At 42.8% G+C, this 19,570-nt stretch overlaps 1 protein-coding gene across 2 annotated transcripts in view; it reads right to left on the bottom strand.

Moving 5' to 3' along the window:
- The window catches only part of LOC142771396 (uncharacterized), a 60,429-nt gene extending 42,404 nt beyond the window's left edge, over window positions 1-18,025 (bottom strand). For both annotated transcript variants that reach the window (XM_075872874.1, XM_075872875.1), the window contains exons 1-3: window positions 17,890-18,025; window positions 4,291-4,427; window positions 4,163-4,230 (exon numbers count right to left, since the gene is read on the bottom strand). In XM_075872874.1, the coding sequence (XP_075728989.1) occupies window positions 4,163-4,230; window positions 4,291-4,427; window positions 17,890-17,964 (280 nt within the window). In that variant the 5' untranslated portion in view covers window positions 17,965-18,025. The remainder of the gene's footprint in view (window positions 1-4,162; window positions 4,231-4,290; window positions 4,428-17,889) is intronic.
- Between the last annotated feature and the right edge of the window lie 1,545 nt (window positions 18,026-19,570).

Raw genomic sequence — 19,570 nt, 5'->3', positions numbered from 1 at the left:
GATATAATGGCTGATGAAGATGCAAACAACGCACATAACAACTTTATTGCAACATTCAATGAACTTTAGTTCGAATCATTTCCTCTCAGGTCGAGCAAATTGCGGAAGCTCTGGATAACAAACTATCTTAAGCGTCAGATAAACCACAAAAATAAACTTTACCAGCAGTTCGTCAAATTACGTAATGCGGACCTATGGGTTGAATACAAGGCTCTTAGAAATCGATTAAATAAAACAAAAAGAAAGGGCGAAAAAAGACTACTACTGTCGTATTTTTGACCTGGAACGTCCAGAGCAACGTAAATCGATGTGGAAAAAGTTAAATGAAGTACTGAACAGAGGAGCTTCTGCCACAAAATTTTATAATCTTGAAATATATGGAGGGATATTAAATGGCCTCGACCTTGCTGAAACATTTAATGACTTGTTTGTGAAAATAAGAAATGCCAGGCAGAGCGTGCAAACAACTGACATTACTCACTTATCAAACACACTTTTTCTTAAACCGACTTTCACATCTGAAGTAATTACGCTTTTCGGTAAAATAAAAAGTAGTCGGAGCTGTGACCTTAACGGCATACAAATGCGACCAATAAAGTATGTATTAGACCTCATAGCGGAAGTGCTAGCACAAATGTACGACTTAGTGTTATAAACAGATATTTTCCCAACCAACAAGCAAGTAGCGAAAGTTACTGCAATATTTAAGTCTGGATATAGAAACAACTTAAACAATTATCGCCCAATATATATACAACCAGTTTTCTCAAAATGCCTTGAAAAAATAATAAATTATAGAATTGACAGTTTCTCGAGGAAGCACAATTTAATAACCGAATGCCAATATGGTTTCAGAAAAAAACTTTCAACGGAAAGTGCCTTATTAGCACAAAAAGGAATCATACTTTACATTATCAAAAAGAGACTTCTGACACTTGCATTGTACTTGGACTTTAGTAAAGCCTTTGATCGTGTATCTCATGAACTGTTACTACATAAATTAGAATGCTATGGATTTAGGGGAATACCACTCAAACGTATTCAGTCATATCTGAGTGCGCGGTCTCAGTATGTGGAAATAAATGGCTTCGAATCGCGCACACAACCAATTAAAACCAGAGTACCAGAAGCTAGTATCCTGGGGCCTGAATTGTTTTTATAATAAATAAATGACATAGTCAGAATTTGTGAAAATTCTAACTTCATAATATATGCTGATGACTGCACATTATATTTTACTAGAAAATATTTCAGTACTCGCGAGGCTTTAGCGGCCAACACTTGTTATAAACTTCGTGAATGGTCTACTAAGAACAATTCAATGTTAAATGAATCAAAAACAAAATGTGTCCTTTTCCGAGCTCTCGGCATATCTCTGCATGTACCAAAGTATGTTACCCTCAGCCCCTACACAACTGCAGTGACCAAATCCATTAAGACGCTTGGAGTAGTTTTTAATGAACATATGTCCTTGAATGAGCATACAGACTGCATTAGTTTAAAATTGAGACGCGTGGTTGGCACTCTAAACCGTTGTCGACCTCTTTTCCCCGTTACTGTAAAGCGGCTGTTATATGAGGCTCTTTTCCATGCCCACTTGAACTACTGTGCTCTAGTATGGGCAAACACTCTGTAAACAAATTTAAATAGGCTAAAACCACTTTAGAAAAGAGCAATCAGGGCAATTGAAAACATATCATACCTTGAACACACAGGACAACTCTTTGCTAAACATAAAATTGTTAAAGCAAATGACATATACAAATTCTGGTTGTTACAATCCTATATTAGTGCAAACAGAGGGAAACTCGACGCATTCCTGACACTTGCAAATCTCGAACATACAAAAACCATTTACTTCCATCCATATAAATCCCCGTGGAAAATACCGTTATCTCGCACCAATTACGGCACCCAAAGACTTAGCCACATGCTACCTACTATATTGAACTCATACGTGCAGCAAGACATAAAAATTGACACATTAAACAATATGGATGTGCAAACACTATTCTTGTAGATTTTTATTGTTTACATAGGTCACTCTGTATTGATTTGCATCATATATTGTGTACCTTTGTATATATGTTTTCTTTAATATTTCCTTTGTGTAACCTAATTGTGTACCTGTACCAAAGCGATGATACATACTCTGCCAATTACTGGGCCCATGTGTTTATGAAATATTCCTTTTTGTTTGTACACCTCGACCTGTCATTTATTTGTCTTCTGCTTGCATTGTTTCCTGCTTTATAATATTTGCTTTTTTTCATTTTATTGTATTTCGTTTTCACCATGTCATTGCTGACGTAGGGTGGACGGTGCTTAGTCAAGCTGCAATAACTGCAGCTTTTTTGCCGTCTCCCTATTTTCGCTATTGCATCTGGTTTGGTGAAAATAAATAAATAAATAAATAAATAAAATAAAATGTATGCACCAGTCACACACTTTAGTCATTCATTGACGTCACGCTATACCAAACTTGGCATATGTGCAGCTAGCGAAACGGCTGCAAGTGCGGCATGAGCGTGGCATGTAGTCATGTTGTTACATGACACGCATCTGAAGATTATCATGATTTCACCAGTCAGATACCTTCGTCATTCATTTGCGTCTCGTTATACCAGATTCGCTATATTTGACACTTGCGAAATGGCCGAGAGGGCATCATGAGCATGGCATGTAGTCACGTTGCTACTTGACACGCATGTCATGATTTTCATGTTAGGTTTTGTCGCTTGTGTTCGCCATGCCATCATGTCATACCGTACCAGTTAAGCAACATGTCATGTGAGCGAAACCACCGAAAGAGCAGCAAGACCATGAAATGTAAGTCATGATCTTCATGACATACATTACATTATGTTCATGTTATGACTAGTGAAATATTCTCATCATACAGTCAAGTTATTCCATACCGTTTCATATTGATACGATTATCCGAAAGGGCAGAAGAGCTAAAAGTCGTAAGCGGCTAGATAGATAGATAGATAGATAGATTGATATATTGATTGATAGATAGATAGATAGATAGATAGATAGATAGATAGATAGATAGATAGATAGATAGATAGATAGATAGATAGATAGATAGATAGATAGATAGATAGATGTGCTCAAAGTCACCGGAGCTCACCAAGAAATGCTTCATGTTTTATAATTATAATGTGGTTCATCCAACATATTTTTTATTTTCTCAGTTGAGCATGATTCTCTTGGCAATTTAAAAAATGGCCTCCTATGCCTTGCAGTTCATGTAAATATCCGTAGTTATGTACTGGGTGCAATCAGGGACCTTTTGATACTACATGATGAACCTTTTGATTAACCTTTTGATACTACGGTTGCAGTGTTTGTCTGTTTCCTTTTGCATATGTGATTCTCGAGGTTCCTCTACATGCCAGTGTTCTTGAGCACAGCTCATAAAAAGCATGCTCGTGTGTGGTCTATACGTTTGGACCCATTAGCATGTGTTTTAATTCATATGCTGGTTTTTAGCATTTGTTGCATGTAATTGCATGCTCTAATGCTAATGGCTGAATAAAATTCTCGAACGCCAAAGAGAGTGATACTGGCTGAAGGTTACATGAGTCAGTATGATTGGAATGAATCCAAGAAATATAATAAACTCGCTGGTGTGAGGGATTGACCTTTATATGTCTATATACATAGTCAGGGGTATCCTTAAGTGTGAATTTGATGGATTGTTATTTCATTACACCTGCATGAGGGCATCTTTCTTTGCGAGTACCTCAGACCAAGAGAACAAAACATGAAGGTTCATAAACTGCTGGGTGGAGGCGACATTGGATCGTTGTAGTATTGTCATTACAGAGAATGGCTGCGCACTGGTTTGTCACATTGCTCTTAGGTGCGAAATTTAGTGTCTCTTGCTACATCCTTGCAGCACTTGCAAGGCGATCTGGCCGAGACAGAGGTGATGTTTGAAGTATGTGCTGACTGCATGTAAACAGTAACACTGAGGCAAGGGGGAATGATATGGTGCCAAAACTGTTATAAACTGCGTAATTTAAAACCGGTAATTGTTGTGATCAGTCAATAATATCAAAGAGTAACTCATTGTGCAGAATTTAAAAAAACACTGATCAATGAGAGCGCTCAATCAATCGATCACTATAAAGATTGCATAATTAAGCCCTACCTCCGTAAAAGACAGTCATCCTGCGCTTGCGACGATTATCAAACACTCCCCGTATCCGTAATACACGCCTGCGGAGGAGAAAAATGCGCATCTAACAGAGGAAGTGCTGCGGTATTGCAGGAACTTACCTGTGACTCCTGGTTAAATAAGATCTATTAAAAATGATGGACAGTGCTCCAATGGATACTCGTTGATCAACCTGACATCTGATATGCGCTGTATTAGTTGTCTTGACGGTCCATATTTTGTCAGGTGTCCCCACGAACTAGAACAGTGCAATAATAGAAAACAACTTACCTAAGTACTGATTCAAAGCAGGCTACAATGCTTGGGTGTCTTTTCTGAAAGCCGGTGCATAATTTTTTATACTATGCACACGCAATGCATTGATGAAGTCGCTCTTATCGTTGTTACAACACAGCATGCACATTTCGGCACATGTCAATTCTGTAGGTCTATGGCCGGTGCTTTAATAAAGCAGTGAATAAATAAACTGAACACAATCATATTATGTTAATACACGTGGTTCATTCTCGTCAAAATGTTCTGAATTTGTAGTATGGAAATTAACTAATGTAATACAGGAAACGTTGTTTTATACTCTGGAAAGTGCGCTTTTAAATTTTTAACCTGGGCACGTCCCCTTTATGTTGGGTGGACAGTATAATGTGTGGCAGTGCTCTAGAAAACCTTTTTTTAATTGTTATCTGCATCCTTTAAATTCGACGGTTAAACGTTTAGTTCTTGCAGCAGACAATCGATCTATTCGTTCACTTTAGTGTCTATGGGCACACATAATAACTATTACAAATAACATGGTGTGTACTTCTGTTGAGAGTAATGTCTGATAATTATCTTAAAAATTAGGCCTAACAAAGGAGAAGGAAACATTGAAAAATCACTTCGTTTCATCAGGAATACCACAAAGCAGACAACACCACTATTCTTCTTTACACGTAGGCACCACAAGTCCGCAAATAAATTTGGAGTTTATTCTACATTGTTCTGTGGCTCCAAACACGAACAAAGAGTACCTTCTCATTGTCTCAGCTCGAAAGAGGGACTGCTAATGTTAATGCCCAGAAACACAAGATGTCTTTTAAGAAATTGTGAAAGTCTTTTTTCGGCATAAAACTCTTAGAAAACACAGGAGAAAGAGGATGTAACAGAATACAATATGACAAGCAGGCAAAGGAAATACTTATTTTGTTTGCATTAGAACGAAGATAAAAAAGAAAGTGTTCAGAGAACATGTTGGCTTTCGGAGAAAAACATTTAGGCAGGTGGTGCGCTGTACCCGATGTTTTGCCAAGCTTATTTGTGTTTAAGGAACAGTTGCATTCCTTAGCGCTTTTATCTGTATGTTTTGTACCCTCTCTTCCTATCTAAAGAAAAATTGATGAGGGTGTAAAGGGGAGGGGGAGAGCGGAAGAGCAGCCGGGACGAATTAAGGGAGTCAAGCAGAATATTCAGGGAAAATGAAATAAAATGGGCGCTGTACTCTAGATATCTTGTATTATTAACATAATAATAATAACATACTATGTTGCTGAATTCTCGTGGTTGCTTCTCTTGTAGAAAGAATCACTAGTATAGGTAGTGACGACTTAACGGAGAGAAGCATGATTAGAAATTCCTAGAAGTAGTGCTCAATTTTTGTTGGCTTTCAATTTGTACGCACAATATCGGGTGAATACAACATCCCCCTTTGAAACGTTCTATCAGCCGGGTTCAGTGTAATTGGGTTAATAAATAGGTAATATTTGTTTATAAGCCTTGGTGGCCTCAAGTATGACTGAAACATGTATAGTTTGTGATCGTCGAAGTTGTGAACCATGATAGTCAAATGTGCCACAGCTTTAGTCACTTCCTTCGCCATGTGCATGTAATGACCGTTTAGTGTTACAATCACAGAATGCCCTACTTTGCCTATATGCTATTTGGGTAAATATTAACCTTCGTTCATGCAGTGAATGTTGATACTAGCGCATATAATTCTAAATTTCAGCATAAACGTGAATGACGCCGGGATTCACCATAACTTTGAAAGGGCAATTGCAAAGAAACAAAAGTTCTCTCAATGCGAATATAGCCAATGACTTTTTAGTACAGGATAGCAAAAACCAAGCACGCTATCGACTGCGCCATGATCACTTTTTTTATTTAGTGCAAAGTAATGAGGCCGTGAAATATTGTCGTCAATTCGGATAAAATTCATGGCTTTGGATTCACGCTCACATGCATAAAACACACAACTTCACACATTCCAATGAATGTTCAAGCCTATGGTACAAAAATACAACCATCCACAATTCTAAAACACTCCGGAACATGCTCATTTGTCTCGGCCACACTATGCACATTGCCAGCTGCTTCTCAAAAGACAAACCTTGTCAAGCAAAGTGGCTCAGCATGCCTGGCCATCAAGGGCTTTCTACATAACGAATAAATCTTCAGCAGCGTTGTTACTTGCTATTCTGACGTATTGTTGAAAATCTTGTCGAACTGGAGAAACTGAACACCATCAGATAATGTGTGATTATATTTTATTGGTTCTCCTAAAACTCTTCCCGAAATGAAGGCAATCACGGCAAAGAACTTAACAATGCCTCCTTTTTCGAGGCTCGTTGCACAGCCTGCAGTTTACAGGTCTCAGCACATAATCACTTGCTCAGAAAGCCCTGATTTTAGGTGTAAAGTAGAGGTGTAGAGAGCAAATAAACATGATTTCGCTTCTGTGGATATGCGCAGTTTGCGTATTTTGAAGACACATGCTGATGAAAACTCAATAAAACTTGCTGCATGTAAAGAAGATTAGAGGAAAGGGTATGTGTTGCCCAGTGCAGCTGTTAGCCCCGTTTCGTCGACTTGGTATGAAGAGTCGAATGTGAATTTGTCTTTCAGTATGTTAACAGGCTCACAACCTCTTTTAAAAACCAATATTTCAATTCTTGAGCAACTTCAATTGTGACCAAAAGAAAAATTGAAGATTGTAAGTAAGGCCGATCCGGAAAATATCGAGAAATAGCGGGTGAGGGAAAATATCAGGTAAAAAAATTTACTCTGCCAGCTCCGAAGGGCGACGATAGTTACAGCGCGAGAACAGAACGACGACACAGAGACAAGAAGGACACAAAGGACACGAGCACTAACTTGGTAAGCGTGGAGCTAGCGAAACGGCCGTGAGCGCATCATGAAGGATCCAATATACTTCAAGGTTACGTTGACACGGGCGCACTCTGCGCACTGTGACGCTACGTTAGCAAAACGTGAGCATTTTATAGTATGACGCCAGGCGCGACCGGCGTGACCAGCGTCTGTCAATGCGGCATCACTACAGCGTGGCATTGCGGCAACCGGCGCGAAAGGCAACATGCGTTATTTCGCGCCGATGCGTTACCTAGACAGCAATGCGTCTGCCTTTTGTTCGTGATGGAGGGAGCCGGTTGTGCTGAAATGCGCGTGCATCAAAGCAACAAGTATATGGCAGGACCATATACTCGTTGGTTGACAAAATAGCTCAACATACACTAAATTTGGTATTGCGTGACGAGAATAAAGGACGAAGGTAAACGAAACATCCAAAATTGATAATCATGACACGGAAGTCATGCACGGCGTAATTTACCTCCAACTCGTAACGTTGTGCTGATTTCAAAGTGACTTATTAACCTTCCTCATTCGTGCTTCGCATATCATGGACTCCCACAATACATGAGATCTGCCATTTTTTTCTTACGCTTTATGTCTATATGTCCTTTATTACCGGAATTCAACAGTACACCTTAAAAAAGCAGTTTCATTTGTAATATAAAAAGCAGAGGCGAGAGCTTATACTTCTCAGTACTGATGTATTCATTCATATTTTACACGAAAGCGTGCGATTTACATTTAACCAAGAGACACACCCTTGTAACAAAGATATTTGCTGTTTTGCGGTACTGTTCTACGATTGTGGAAGCTCTCTGATGTCACTGTACAAGAATCGTTGAACTAATTCTGTATACACGAATTTTATTTTTTGTTGTACTAATTCCATCAAGCAGGGCTGAACCCTTTTATATAGAATAGAATAGACGTTTATTCCATGAGCAATACAGATCATGAGGAGTGAGAGAAAAAAGCTGCTTTTAGGCAGCTTGACAAAGTTCTCACCCAATGTATCTTTGTCTTCGGTTGGTATATTGTCACAGGCACTATTATACATTAGTAGAATACAAACTAGTGATTAAAATAACATGTTTGCACACTAATATTGTGAAAAGTAGTACAGAAAGAAAACGATACAGTCAACAAATAGTACAAGATGCTGCACACATCTTTTTAAAATAACAAGTTGTGAAACGTTTCAGTTTATTACAGAATAAAAGGAGAAAAAGAAACTGTCACGAAAATGAGGATAAAAATAAAGTAATGCATATATATAATGTCATATTGTTACGTGGAAAATAACAGTTGTCAGTCCGCAGCCACAACGCAGCTCACCGACAACGTCCACTTCTTCACTCTCAGTCTGAGGCACCTTACTCGGGTTTGTCCCACTATGCCCCCTTTCAGTCAGACGAAATCACGTAACACGACCACCGGCGGCAAAAGCGCCGACCCGGCGAGTTTACGGGGCCACAGCAGGAGCAGTGTGGTAACGCTTGAGCCTTGATACGTGGACGATGTCCCTTGACAGCAGAGCGGAAGAGGTTGATGGATTATCAGGAACAATTTCATATGTAGTGTCGGTCACTCGTCTAAGCACGCGGTATGGGCCCGTGAAACGAGAGAGAAGTTTTTCTGAAAGGCCTGCATGTCGCGTAGGGGACCAAAGAAGAACGAGGGAACCTGTTGGAAAGTGTTCGTCGCGATGCCGCTCGTCGTAACGATGCTTCTGTGAGTCTTCGGACGCCATTATTCTTCTGCGGGCATGCTGACGAGCGTGGTCAGCTCGGGTAATAGCGTCGCGTGCATATTCAGAAGTAGACTGCGCAGCGGCTGGCAGGAAGGTATCCAACGGCAATGTTGGTTCGCGTCCAAACAGAAGGTAAAATGGTGAGTACCCGGCAGTGTCATACCGGGAGGAATTGTATGCGAACGTCACGTAGGGCAGTGCAAGGTCCCAATCACGATGGTCGGCCGAGACGTATTTCGATAGCATGTCTGTCAGGGTGCGGTTTAAACGTTCTGTAAGCCCGTTTGTCTGGGGGTGGTACGATGTCGTGAGCTTATGTTGGGTAGAGCAGGAACGCAGGATATCGTCAACCACTTTCGAAAGGAACGTACGGCCTCGGTCTGTCAGCAGTTAACGAGGGGCTCCATGCACTAAAATGAAATCGCGTAGTAGAAAATCAGCGACGTCTGTAGCGCAGATTGTTGGCATGGCTCGCGTAACTGCATATCGGGTCGCGTAATCCGTAGCCACCGCGACCCACTTGTTTCCGGAGGCGGATGTTGGGAAGGGACCGAGAAGGTCCAAACCAACACGGAAGAATGGCTACGATGGGATGTTGATGGGCTGAAGATATCCGGAAGGGGGTCCCGACGGCTTTTTGCGACGCTGGCAAATTTCACAAGCGTTGACATAGCGACGTACAGAGCGTGAAAGGCGAGGCCAGTAGAAGCGGCGGCGGACACGGTCATATGTGCGAGAGACACCAAGGTGACCCGCGGTTGGCGCGTCATGGGGCTCGCGTAGGACTGTGGAACGCAGGTGCTTTGGTATGGCGAGAAGTAGGTCGTGATCATTGGGCGATAAATTACGCCGATATAAGGTGTGGTCCTTTAAGGTAAACATGCGAACAGAAGCGTCTTGCGGTGAAGATTCGAGCTGTTGTATTAGGCGGCTGATATCCGGATCGCGACGCTGCTCGTCCGCGGGATGAAGCAGCTGGGAGATGGAAAGGACGCAGCCCACAGAATCAGTGCTCGTAGGATCGCAGTCGGCCACAGGGTAGCGTGACAGAGAATCCACATCTTTGTGCAGTTTTCCTGATTTGTACACTACGGTGTAAGAATACTCCTGGAGGCGGAGTGCGCAGCGGGCGAGACGACCTGTGGGATCTTTGAGGGAGGCGAGCCAGCAGACAGCGCGGTGGTCGGTGAGAACTATAAATGGTCGGCCGTATAAGTAAGGGCGAAATTTCGCGACTGCCCACACCAGCGCTAGGCATTCGCGCTCTGTGATGGAATAATTATGCTCCGAGGTGGACAGCAGCCTGCTGGCATACGCTATCACGCGATGCTGCCCACGTTGTCGCTGAGCCAACACAGCGCCTATTCCGTAACCGCTGGCATCGGTGCGCACTTCGGTCGGTGCCGTAGCGTCGAAGTGAGCCAGCACAGGACAAGAAGTGAGCAAAGTGGTCAGGTCGGAAAATGCTGCTGCTTGCGAGGGACCCCAGGTAAACGTCTCGTCTGGTTTGAGTAAATTTGTTAGGGGCCAAGCGATTTCCGCGAAGCTCTTGATGAACCGCCGAAAATAGGAGCAGAGCCCCACAAAGCTGCGGACATCTTTGGCGGTTTTTGGCACAGGAAAGTCCTTCACAGCTCGAACTTTTTCTGGGTCAGGCTGTACGCCGTAAGCGTCAACAATATATCCAAGTATTGTAATGCGACGGCGACCGAACCGGCACTTGGATGAATTCAGCTGAAGGCCGGCGAGATGGAATACATCAAGAATTTTCGACAGTCTCTCAAGGTGCGCTTCAAAAGTGGGAGCAAACACAATCACGTCACCAGATAACAAAGACACGTAGACCACTTGAATCCATAGAGAAGGGAGTCCATCATTCGTTCAAAGGTGGCGGGGGCATTGCATAGGCCGAAAGGCATGACTTTGAATTGGTAGAGGCCATCGGGTGTTACAAAAGCCGTCTTCTCTCGGTCCATGGGGTCCACGGCAATCTGCCAATAACCAGAACGAAGATCGATAGAAGAAAAGTAGGCGGCACCATGGAGGCAATCAAGGGCGTCGTCAATGCGTGGCAGAGGGCATGCGTCTTTCTTGGTGATGTTGTTAAGGGGGCGATAGTCCACACAAAATCGCCACGATCCGTCCTTCTTTTCAACTAATACCACCGGGGATGCCCAGGGACTGGAGGATGGTTCAATAATGTCCTTCGCTAGCATCTTGTTCACTTCCTTCTGAATTATGCTCCGCTCAAAAGCAGACACTCTGTAGGGACGGCGGTGAACAGGGTTGGCATCACCTGTGTGTATGCGATGCTGGACAAAGGACGTCTGCCCAAGAGGTCGGTCACCAAAATCGAAACTATCCTGGTAGGCCTCGAGAAGATGTTGTAGGGCTTCAACTTGCGGAGGCGGAAGATCAGTGGCGATCTTGTCTACAATTTGACGGCTGCCCGAATGTGTTGCGAGTGATGTGCGCTGCGGTGAAAGAAGTGTGTCTAAGGCATGCACTTCAATTTGTGAATCGAGCAACGGACACAGGTGGGCCACAGAAATGCCTTGTGGAAGCACATGATTCATGTAGCCGAAATTGACAAGAGGTAGACAAGTTTTGTTATCTGTGATGCTGAGCACCGTATAGGGCACTGCAACATTGTGCGCAAGGAGTACGTCGGTGAGAGGCGTAGCGTAATAGTCACCGTCGGGCACAGCTGGTGAGCACAGAAAATTAACGTACGTCACAGTTTTGGAGGGCAGGCGAACAAAGTCACTGCATTGTAATTGGCATGTAGGTTGGTACGGGCCGGCACTGATTTGTGGCAGTTCAAGGCGGAGAACACCAGCGGAGCAATCAATCAGAGCAGAATTGGCGGCAAGAAAATCGAGGCCTAGTATGAGGTCGTGGGAACATGTTGCAAGCACGGTAAAAAGGACGAACACTTGATGACCGGCTACGGTAAGTTGAGCTGTGCACATACCGACGACAGGGACTGTTGCGCCATCTGCAACTTGGACGACACTGGTCAAGGGGGGCGTGAGGACCTTCTTCATGCGACGACGAAAACGCGAACTCATGATACAGACGTGAGCGCCCGTATCTATCAAAGCTTCGACAGGTATGCCATCAACATATACTTCTAGGGTGTTCCGGTTCAAACGTAAAGGCAACAGAGGATTTTTGGGTAAGGTCGACAGGGCAGCTTCACCTCCAGAAGCTGCGCAGCCTAGTTTTCCGGGGACATGCGGCGGTTGAACGATGGCGAGGGAGAGCGGCGACGCGTATTTGAACGAGAAGGGCGGCTTTGAGGCGGTGGCGACGGCGGGACAGGGTGGCCGTAGTCCGCAGAGGCAGTAAATGCTGCCGACTCAGTGCGGGTCGGATAACGGTGGTTTGGTGGACGGAATGAGTTACTGTAAGCGGGGTACGAGCCAGAAGACATAGATGGCCATTGGCTGCGGTAGTAACGAGCGATGTGTCCTGCGCGACCACAGCGGAAGCAGATCGGCTTATCATCAGCTGTTCGCCATTCAGACGGGTTCCTGGTTCGAATGGAGTACGGACGGCGACGTCTCATGTTCACAGAACATATCGAGGGACCAGTATTATCCAGTGTGGGTGCAGTGGACAGGATACCAAGGTTAGCGAATTCCTGGCGGACAACAGCATGGATCAAGGCGACAGCTGGCGTTGAGGCGTCGGGCAACGTCGGTTTGTTGGCAGCCGGGTAAGCGGCCTCGAGTTCACGTCGGACGATGCGCGTCACGTCTTCGGTTGCAGACGGATGACAAGGAGTGGCTTCGCAAGACGACGTTGCCGCGGTGTTGGGTAGGCGCTGAAATTGCTGCAAAATGCGTCGACTCCTCGCCTGCTCGAGACGGCGGCACTCTTTGATCACGGCGTCGATGGTCATTACGTTGGTAAATACAAGCAGGCTGAACGCATCGTCAGCGATTCCTTTTAAAACGTGCGAAATCTTGTCGGCCTCAGTCATGTTGGGATCGGCCCTTTGACACAAAACTAAGACGTCTTGAATATAAGTCAAGTAGGGCTCAGTGGACGTCTGTGTACGTACAGCCAATTGCTTTCGGGCATCAAGCTGTTGACCAAACGGGTTGCCAAAAAGGTCGCGGAGCTGTTGTTTAAACATTTCCCAGCTTGTGATTTCGTGCTCGTGGTTCTCAAACCAGATGCGAGCGGTCTTGTCAAGATAGAAAATGACATTCGCAAGCATAACGGTTGGGTCCCAGCCATATTGCTTGCTGACGCGCTCGTACATGCTAAGCCACTTGTCACTATTCGCGTTGTCCTCTCCAGTAAAGGTACCGGGATCACGGGGTTGCGTTAGGGCGACGTACCGGGTTGCTGTCGTTGCTGAGGTAGGTGGCGAAGCCGTATCCTCACCCGGAGCCATGGTAGCAGACTTAAGGAGGCGTCCACTGCGTAGCTCCGTTGTCAGAAGAGCACCCAGCACTTCCACCAAAATGTTACGTGGAAAATAACAGTTGTCAGTCCGCAGCCACAACGCAGCTCACCGACAACGTCCACTTCCTCACTCTCAGTCTGATGCACCTTACTTGGGTATGCCCCACTATGCCCCCTTTCAGTCAGACGAAATCACGTAACAATATGTAATAATGCTTAAGCTGGTAGAATGTGAAGTACTCTTTATGCAATTTCTATGCATAAAAATCATTTACCACTCTAGGAATGAGACAAAGTAGCCTATCTTCACTGTAGTTCATTCTGCTGAGAGACACATCCCTATATTCAAGAGTCCCAGTGATATAGCTACGCACGTTTGCTTTCATATCAGCCAGTGTGCGAAGACTATGTGTGTCTTTTTTAATTTCCTTCCACAATTCCAAACTTAGTTTTAAGTTATAGAGGTACTCCTAACTAAGTAAGCCGTACTTCTTAAGTAACGATTCAGCTGAATAATCAGGGGCAGTGTTGCCCTTGTTATATTGTTTTAGATTCTTTCAAGTTTAAAATTGTTTCTAGGAATGGCTGTTCTACAAACAAGATAAACTATTCGATGTAAGAACTAAATAAAACATTGTTGGTTAAAATTTAGGTATTCATTGGCAACGAGTCGCGATAAAGGTAGAGTACTATTAACGCATGAGAAACTTTCTTAGCAACACGCACAGTATGCGAGTACAATGACATAAGTTGAATAAATACTACGCTAAGAGTTTTAAAACCATTAATGACGTCAAAGCGGCTTTCGCTAAGAAAAACTACATTGCAAGGTACAATATTTTTGGATTTTGCCCGAAATACAACAGCTCGCGTTTCGAAAACATTTAAAGCTAGGCCATCACACGACGCCCATTCCGCCAGCTTAAGCAAAACCTGATTAGCACATTGAAATAAGTGGTCAATCTTATCGTCAGTCAACAAAGCTGATGAACCTTATTCTTTGCATTGCTTCAAACATTGAAGCCGTCTTGAAGGTTCCCGTAGGTCCTCTATCCTGGACGAGAACAGGGAAGCACGCAAGTAGTGAAATTGGAATTCACTTTTGCCTGCACTAGCATGCCTTGTAGGTTCATGTTGTGGTAATAGAGGATCTTTGATGTTTATAGTAAATGCTTATCCTAGGGCTCGTATCTTTGGTTACACTGGAATATACAAATGTTGCATTAGGTTTTCTAGCACAATACAATATTTGGTTATAAAACTAGTGGCTCATTGGGTTCTGTAAGGGGAATACGCGTGGCCAGTGTTGAATTTGCTAATATATAGGCTGGCTGCAGACATTGCTCTGAGTATCGTGGGGTCAATTTAATTCAACTGATGTTCCCTTTGGGTTTCTGAGGTGATGAACGCATTCACTACGTAAGCAACATTGTCATACTCTTGACTTTCACGTAAATTTTTCTTCAACGCCGTGCCTACCAAAAGAATATTCTTTTTTGGCACTGTCCTGCATGATAACTATTGAAATCTATGTAATCTAAGTATTGTTAGCTATCTGCAGGTTTTCTGTAAAGCAATGTCTTTATATTTCTGATTCAGTAGTTAGTGCGACGTCTCCGTAGTTTATTTCACGAAGTAAATGGTACGTGCTAAATTTATTTCTAAACTTAAACTTGACTTTGCGATCAATAAACGCATTTTGTGCCCTTTTGCAGGCTTCCGTGTAAATAATATGTTGTGTACGTAGCAGAGACTTTTTGATAAAAGTTATAGTGTAAGCACACAGTCGGTTCACCTATCAGTGCCAACAATTTGCCAGTGGTAGAACGGATACAATTCTAAACTATTAGGCGCACTGATTAATTTTCTAAATGTGGTAAGCGTCGCTATTATGTCCTAGCTCGATAGGAGTGACATACACATCACTTCAATCTCTTCAGTGATGAGTATAATATTGTACACAGCACAAATATCTAGTGTAACGGGCGTTGCCTAATCGGAGATCATTAGTCTTTTGTAAATAAAAGCTATCATTCAATGGAATTGAGGGGTACGTGTCTTGTACTGTTCTTGAAAGGATATCAGGTATAGTAGATAAATGCTGGTTATGACATTTCGATGCCAGCTAATACCCTTGGCACAAATTCGCTAGCTTGATTACTGCACGATCAGTTGTTCATCTATGAAAGGCCTGTGTATGTTCGGAAGGAAAAAAAGAAGAAGCCTTAGTGCTTGTTATTAGGCGCCAAGAAGCAGGACTTCAAAGGTGTGATCGATTCCAAGACCATAAATCTCATTATCATGTGCTGTATTCTCTTGCTATATATTTTCAGCCGGGTCGGACTGTAAGCTTTGTACGGTATGTTTTGCTTAGCTGCCTGATAGCTATATTTTTAATATTTTTATAACCCAGGTCAATACACCACCACCATTGATCACGGTTTTTGAATGTCGATGTTGTGGTGAATGTTAAGGCCACAGTGAATTTTCTTGTCGGGGATGATATAAACCTCTCTCTGCCCGTAATATTGCCGGGAAGACCTTGTTAACGCTAGCAGATCCTCGTACGTGAGCCAGGAATGTTCGAGATTACGCAACCAGCGATAAGCGTTTTTTTTTGCGATCCTAGACAAAACAGTTGTCAGGTGAGTATTGTACCCAGAGTTGTGTTCTGGAAATTTTTAAACAGTGTCTTCAGGGCCTCCAGATTAACGCCGCCATCGTTGTGAACAGTTAATGGCGCTGCTATTATTGATAAAACGCCTGATGTAACGTGGTGCAAAGATGAAAGCTCGAGTACCAGGTATCGTGGTACCAGTACATAACACGATAACATTGAACATATATTCGGAACACTAACTTAACGCGGAAAGACTATACCCCAATTTTCTAAAGCCCATGACAGCGACAGTAGGCACAATGCTACCGTGTGGAGCATGTCGAATGGGCAGATCCGACGTCCTGTTATTATTATATTCACGAATTCAAAGCAATTGCTAATGAATTGTAGAATGCATCATTACTCTGAGTAAGTTCCCCTTTAGGTACATGCTGCTCGCAATATTCAATGTAATCATACACATTCGCAGGCCACAATGTTTTTTTCAAACACCCATAACTTTGCTCACTCCCCACATGCGTACCCATAAAAAACGGTCAGATTGACCCACTGTATTGACGTCCGCGCGGCACGTCTGCCAGGTATACCTTTTCATGATTTCGACGATTCCTAGTAATCGTGTTCATGTGTCAAGGCCTATGAATATCCAGCAATCAAAGCCCACATCGATTTGTAAAAGGTAAAAAAAACGCAGATCCCTCGTACCTGAGAATCAACGTTACGCGAAGCATGCGGAGGGAAGGTTACCGTGTTACAATTTTATTATTGACCAACACGTCATGATGTAACGCTGCATATATGTACAAACGTTGCACGCACAGACACATTTTGAAGATTTGCAGATATTTAGAAAACCAGTCGTTTCACTTGCGCAACTATGCCAACTGAAACATGCGTATTAGCAACACAAGAAGCTGATATGAAGCACTGATGCTCGCGAGGATGCTGGCCCTAGGCCCTACTACATAAATCAACTTCAGCGCATAGCAACTAACCACAATTGACGTTAAACCGACGTGATGGCTGTATCAAAGGAGGGCATATGTAATGTTTATAAAATTTGAGAGGCAGCACTGCAAACACGATTGACGTTTCACGAAGATGAGTGTTTATTTGGAAAAAGTTTCGATACATACGTGATGTAGCTCTGTGGCAAAACGCTTTATTGCAACGCAGAATGATTGGGTTTGATTCTAACTGGGACCCTAACATTTATTCTTTGCATTCATCGGGTTAACGCTACCGATGTCGGGTGTTTCTTAATGCTCGCGTGTTAAAATTGGCCATATCTAATCTCGTCGTTTCTGGGTAGATACTAAGTAGTCATTTATCTGTGGCACATACCCGCATACCAGCGGCACATACCCTCCCAAGTTGTATGCGCCAGTGTCTAGCGGGAAGTGTTCGACGACGTACGCGACGAGATTGTGCCATTATTGATGTCTTTACCAGCACGTCATATTCGTCAAACCATCTTACCCTCCCATACTAATTTTTGTTTACGCCAAGTTAAGGGGGTGACCCTGAGAGCACGCAAACACAAGCAGCCAGATAGATAGGTAGATAGAGAGATAGATAGATAGATAGATAGATAGATAGATAGATAGATAGATAGATAGACAGATAGATAGATAGATAGATAGATACGGTTAAAGTCGCTGAAGTTTGCTAAGGAAAGCTTCGCATTTAAAAAGCATGATTCATGAAGCGCGTACTCAAAAAGTGATCATGACATTTTGTGCATCGGTAATTCAGAAAGCTTTGAAATGTCACTTAATATTAACTGACCTGTTTGACATCTGTACCAGATGTAAAAATCGTGGAAATAAGCACGAGTATGGCTGTGAGTTCCTTTGCTTCCATGGAGGCTTAGTTCTCTGTTCGTAATGCTACCGGGCGCCTAACGTTAAGCTATCCCGAGCGACAGTTTTATGGGTACAAAATAAGGTCGCGTTACTTTTCTGCCTTTTATTTTAGACTGTGACGAAGAGTTCTCACAACGTTACGCTAAAAGTGTTCTCTGTATTCATTGTCATCTATTACGTAATACATGACAGGCCTAATGAGTTTAATATAGACTCGACTACAGAACAATTGGCATATCGCCAAAGTTTCGACATAAATACTGTATAGAGAACATGTGGCAAAGCCTGCTCCTAGCCCAATGCCACGAAAATCTGCAATTTTCCGGAAACGAGAAATGTTGAGCTACTGCCCCGTAGAGTTATAGGTTCTCTCTTCGATCTGCCAACAAGAGCGAATTTCGTTGATTTCGAAAGATTTCGCTTCTTCGGGATACACGTGGATGCTAACTGAAGTTAGTCATCAAAACCAGTAGGTCGGAATTTCATCAGTCATAACCCTGCCAATACGGCATTCCTGACATCACGGAAAAAATAGAAATAACCTTTTGCGCTGACGCACTGAATGTCGAAACAACCTCATATTATGGACACGCGTTTGACTTTTGGAATATAAAACACGTGAACTTATGCAAGCTCGAGATGTTCAAGGCATGCTATATCTGTGCGTACATGCATTGAGAATGGTGATGAGGAGTTACTTCCACCAAATACATCATTAAAGCTATATAATATAAAACAAAACAAAAAATGGCCTGTCCTATATAAAGCTTCAAAATCCTTAAAATTGACAAACTGTATGACTATGAAGACTAATATGGTCGCTTAAAAACATATCTAAGCAGTATATAGGTGATGATGATTAGTGGTGTTTTTTTTTGGTGCTAGGGCCATAGGTGTGCAAAAGAGCGCCACATCTTTTATTTGATCTAAGCGATGACCAATCATTGTGATGACAAGGTGTATCTTGGCTGTAAAAATACTTAAAATTACGTGCTTTGTGAGAGGGTAAAAGTTGTGTAAATGTATAAAATTATGACAGTGACGTGCGATGGGATGCATGGGTGTAAAATAAATGACAAATAATCATGGTATCTACTAGTGAGAGATAGGAAAAAAGCAGAGTGCATCCTTACGGCCTTTGACACGAAAGGCTTGGTAGCAGGCGGTTCTGTGAGTAGCTGCCACAACAACAACCTCGGTTGAGAGGCCGTCCTACGGATATCCTTGATATATGATGTGAAAGCTACGAATGTCCTTAAAATGTTAACAAGGACTCAAATATAAATAATGGTTTATTCCTTTGAACATTTCAGGGTGAAGATAACTTTGTTGACGGTAAGCTAGCGAGAAATGCCTTTTTACTAGATTCCAATTCACTTCGCTGAAATAGGATGTGAATGACAGTGAGTGGTTCAGTACACTTTTCACAAAAATTTGAATAACCATCTGACAGAATGAATGTGTGTGTACTTTATGCGTGTCTTATTCCTAGTCTCGTAAGTGTTACTTCTGCGTGGCATGATTTTAATGCTGGCGGCTAATCCGCGAGATGTGGTTATATGAGATGAAGTTCATTCTGTGTTTGTCTGTCTCAATAGATCGCT

Source organism: Rhipicephalus microplus, chromosome 9, assembly GCF_043290135.1.
Source record: "Rhipicephalus microplus isolate Deutch F79 chromosome 9, USDA_Rmic, whole genome shotgun sequence".
Lineage (NCBI taxonomy): Eukaryota > Metazoa > Arthropoda > Arachnida > Ixodida > Ixodidae > Rhipicephalus > Rhipicephalus microplus.
This window is presented reverse-complemented; position numbering and strand designations above follow the sequence as displayed.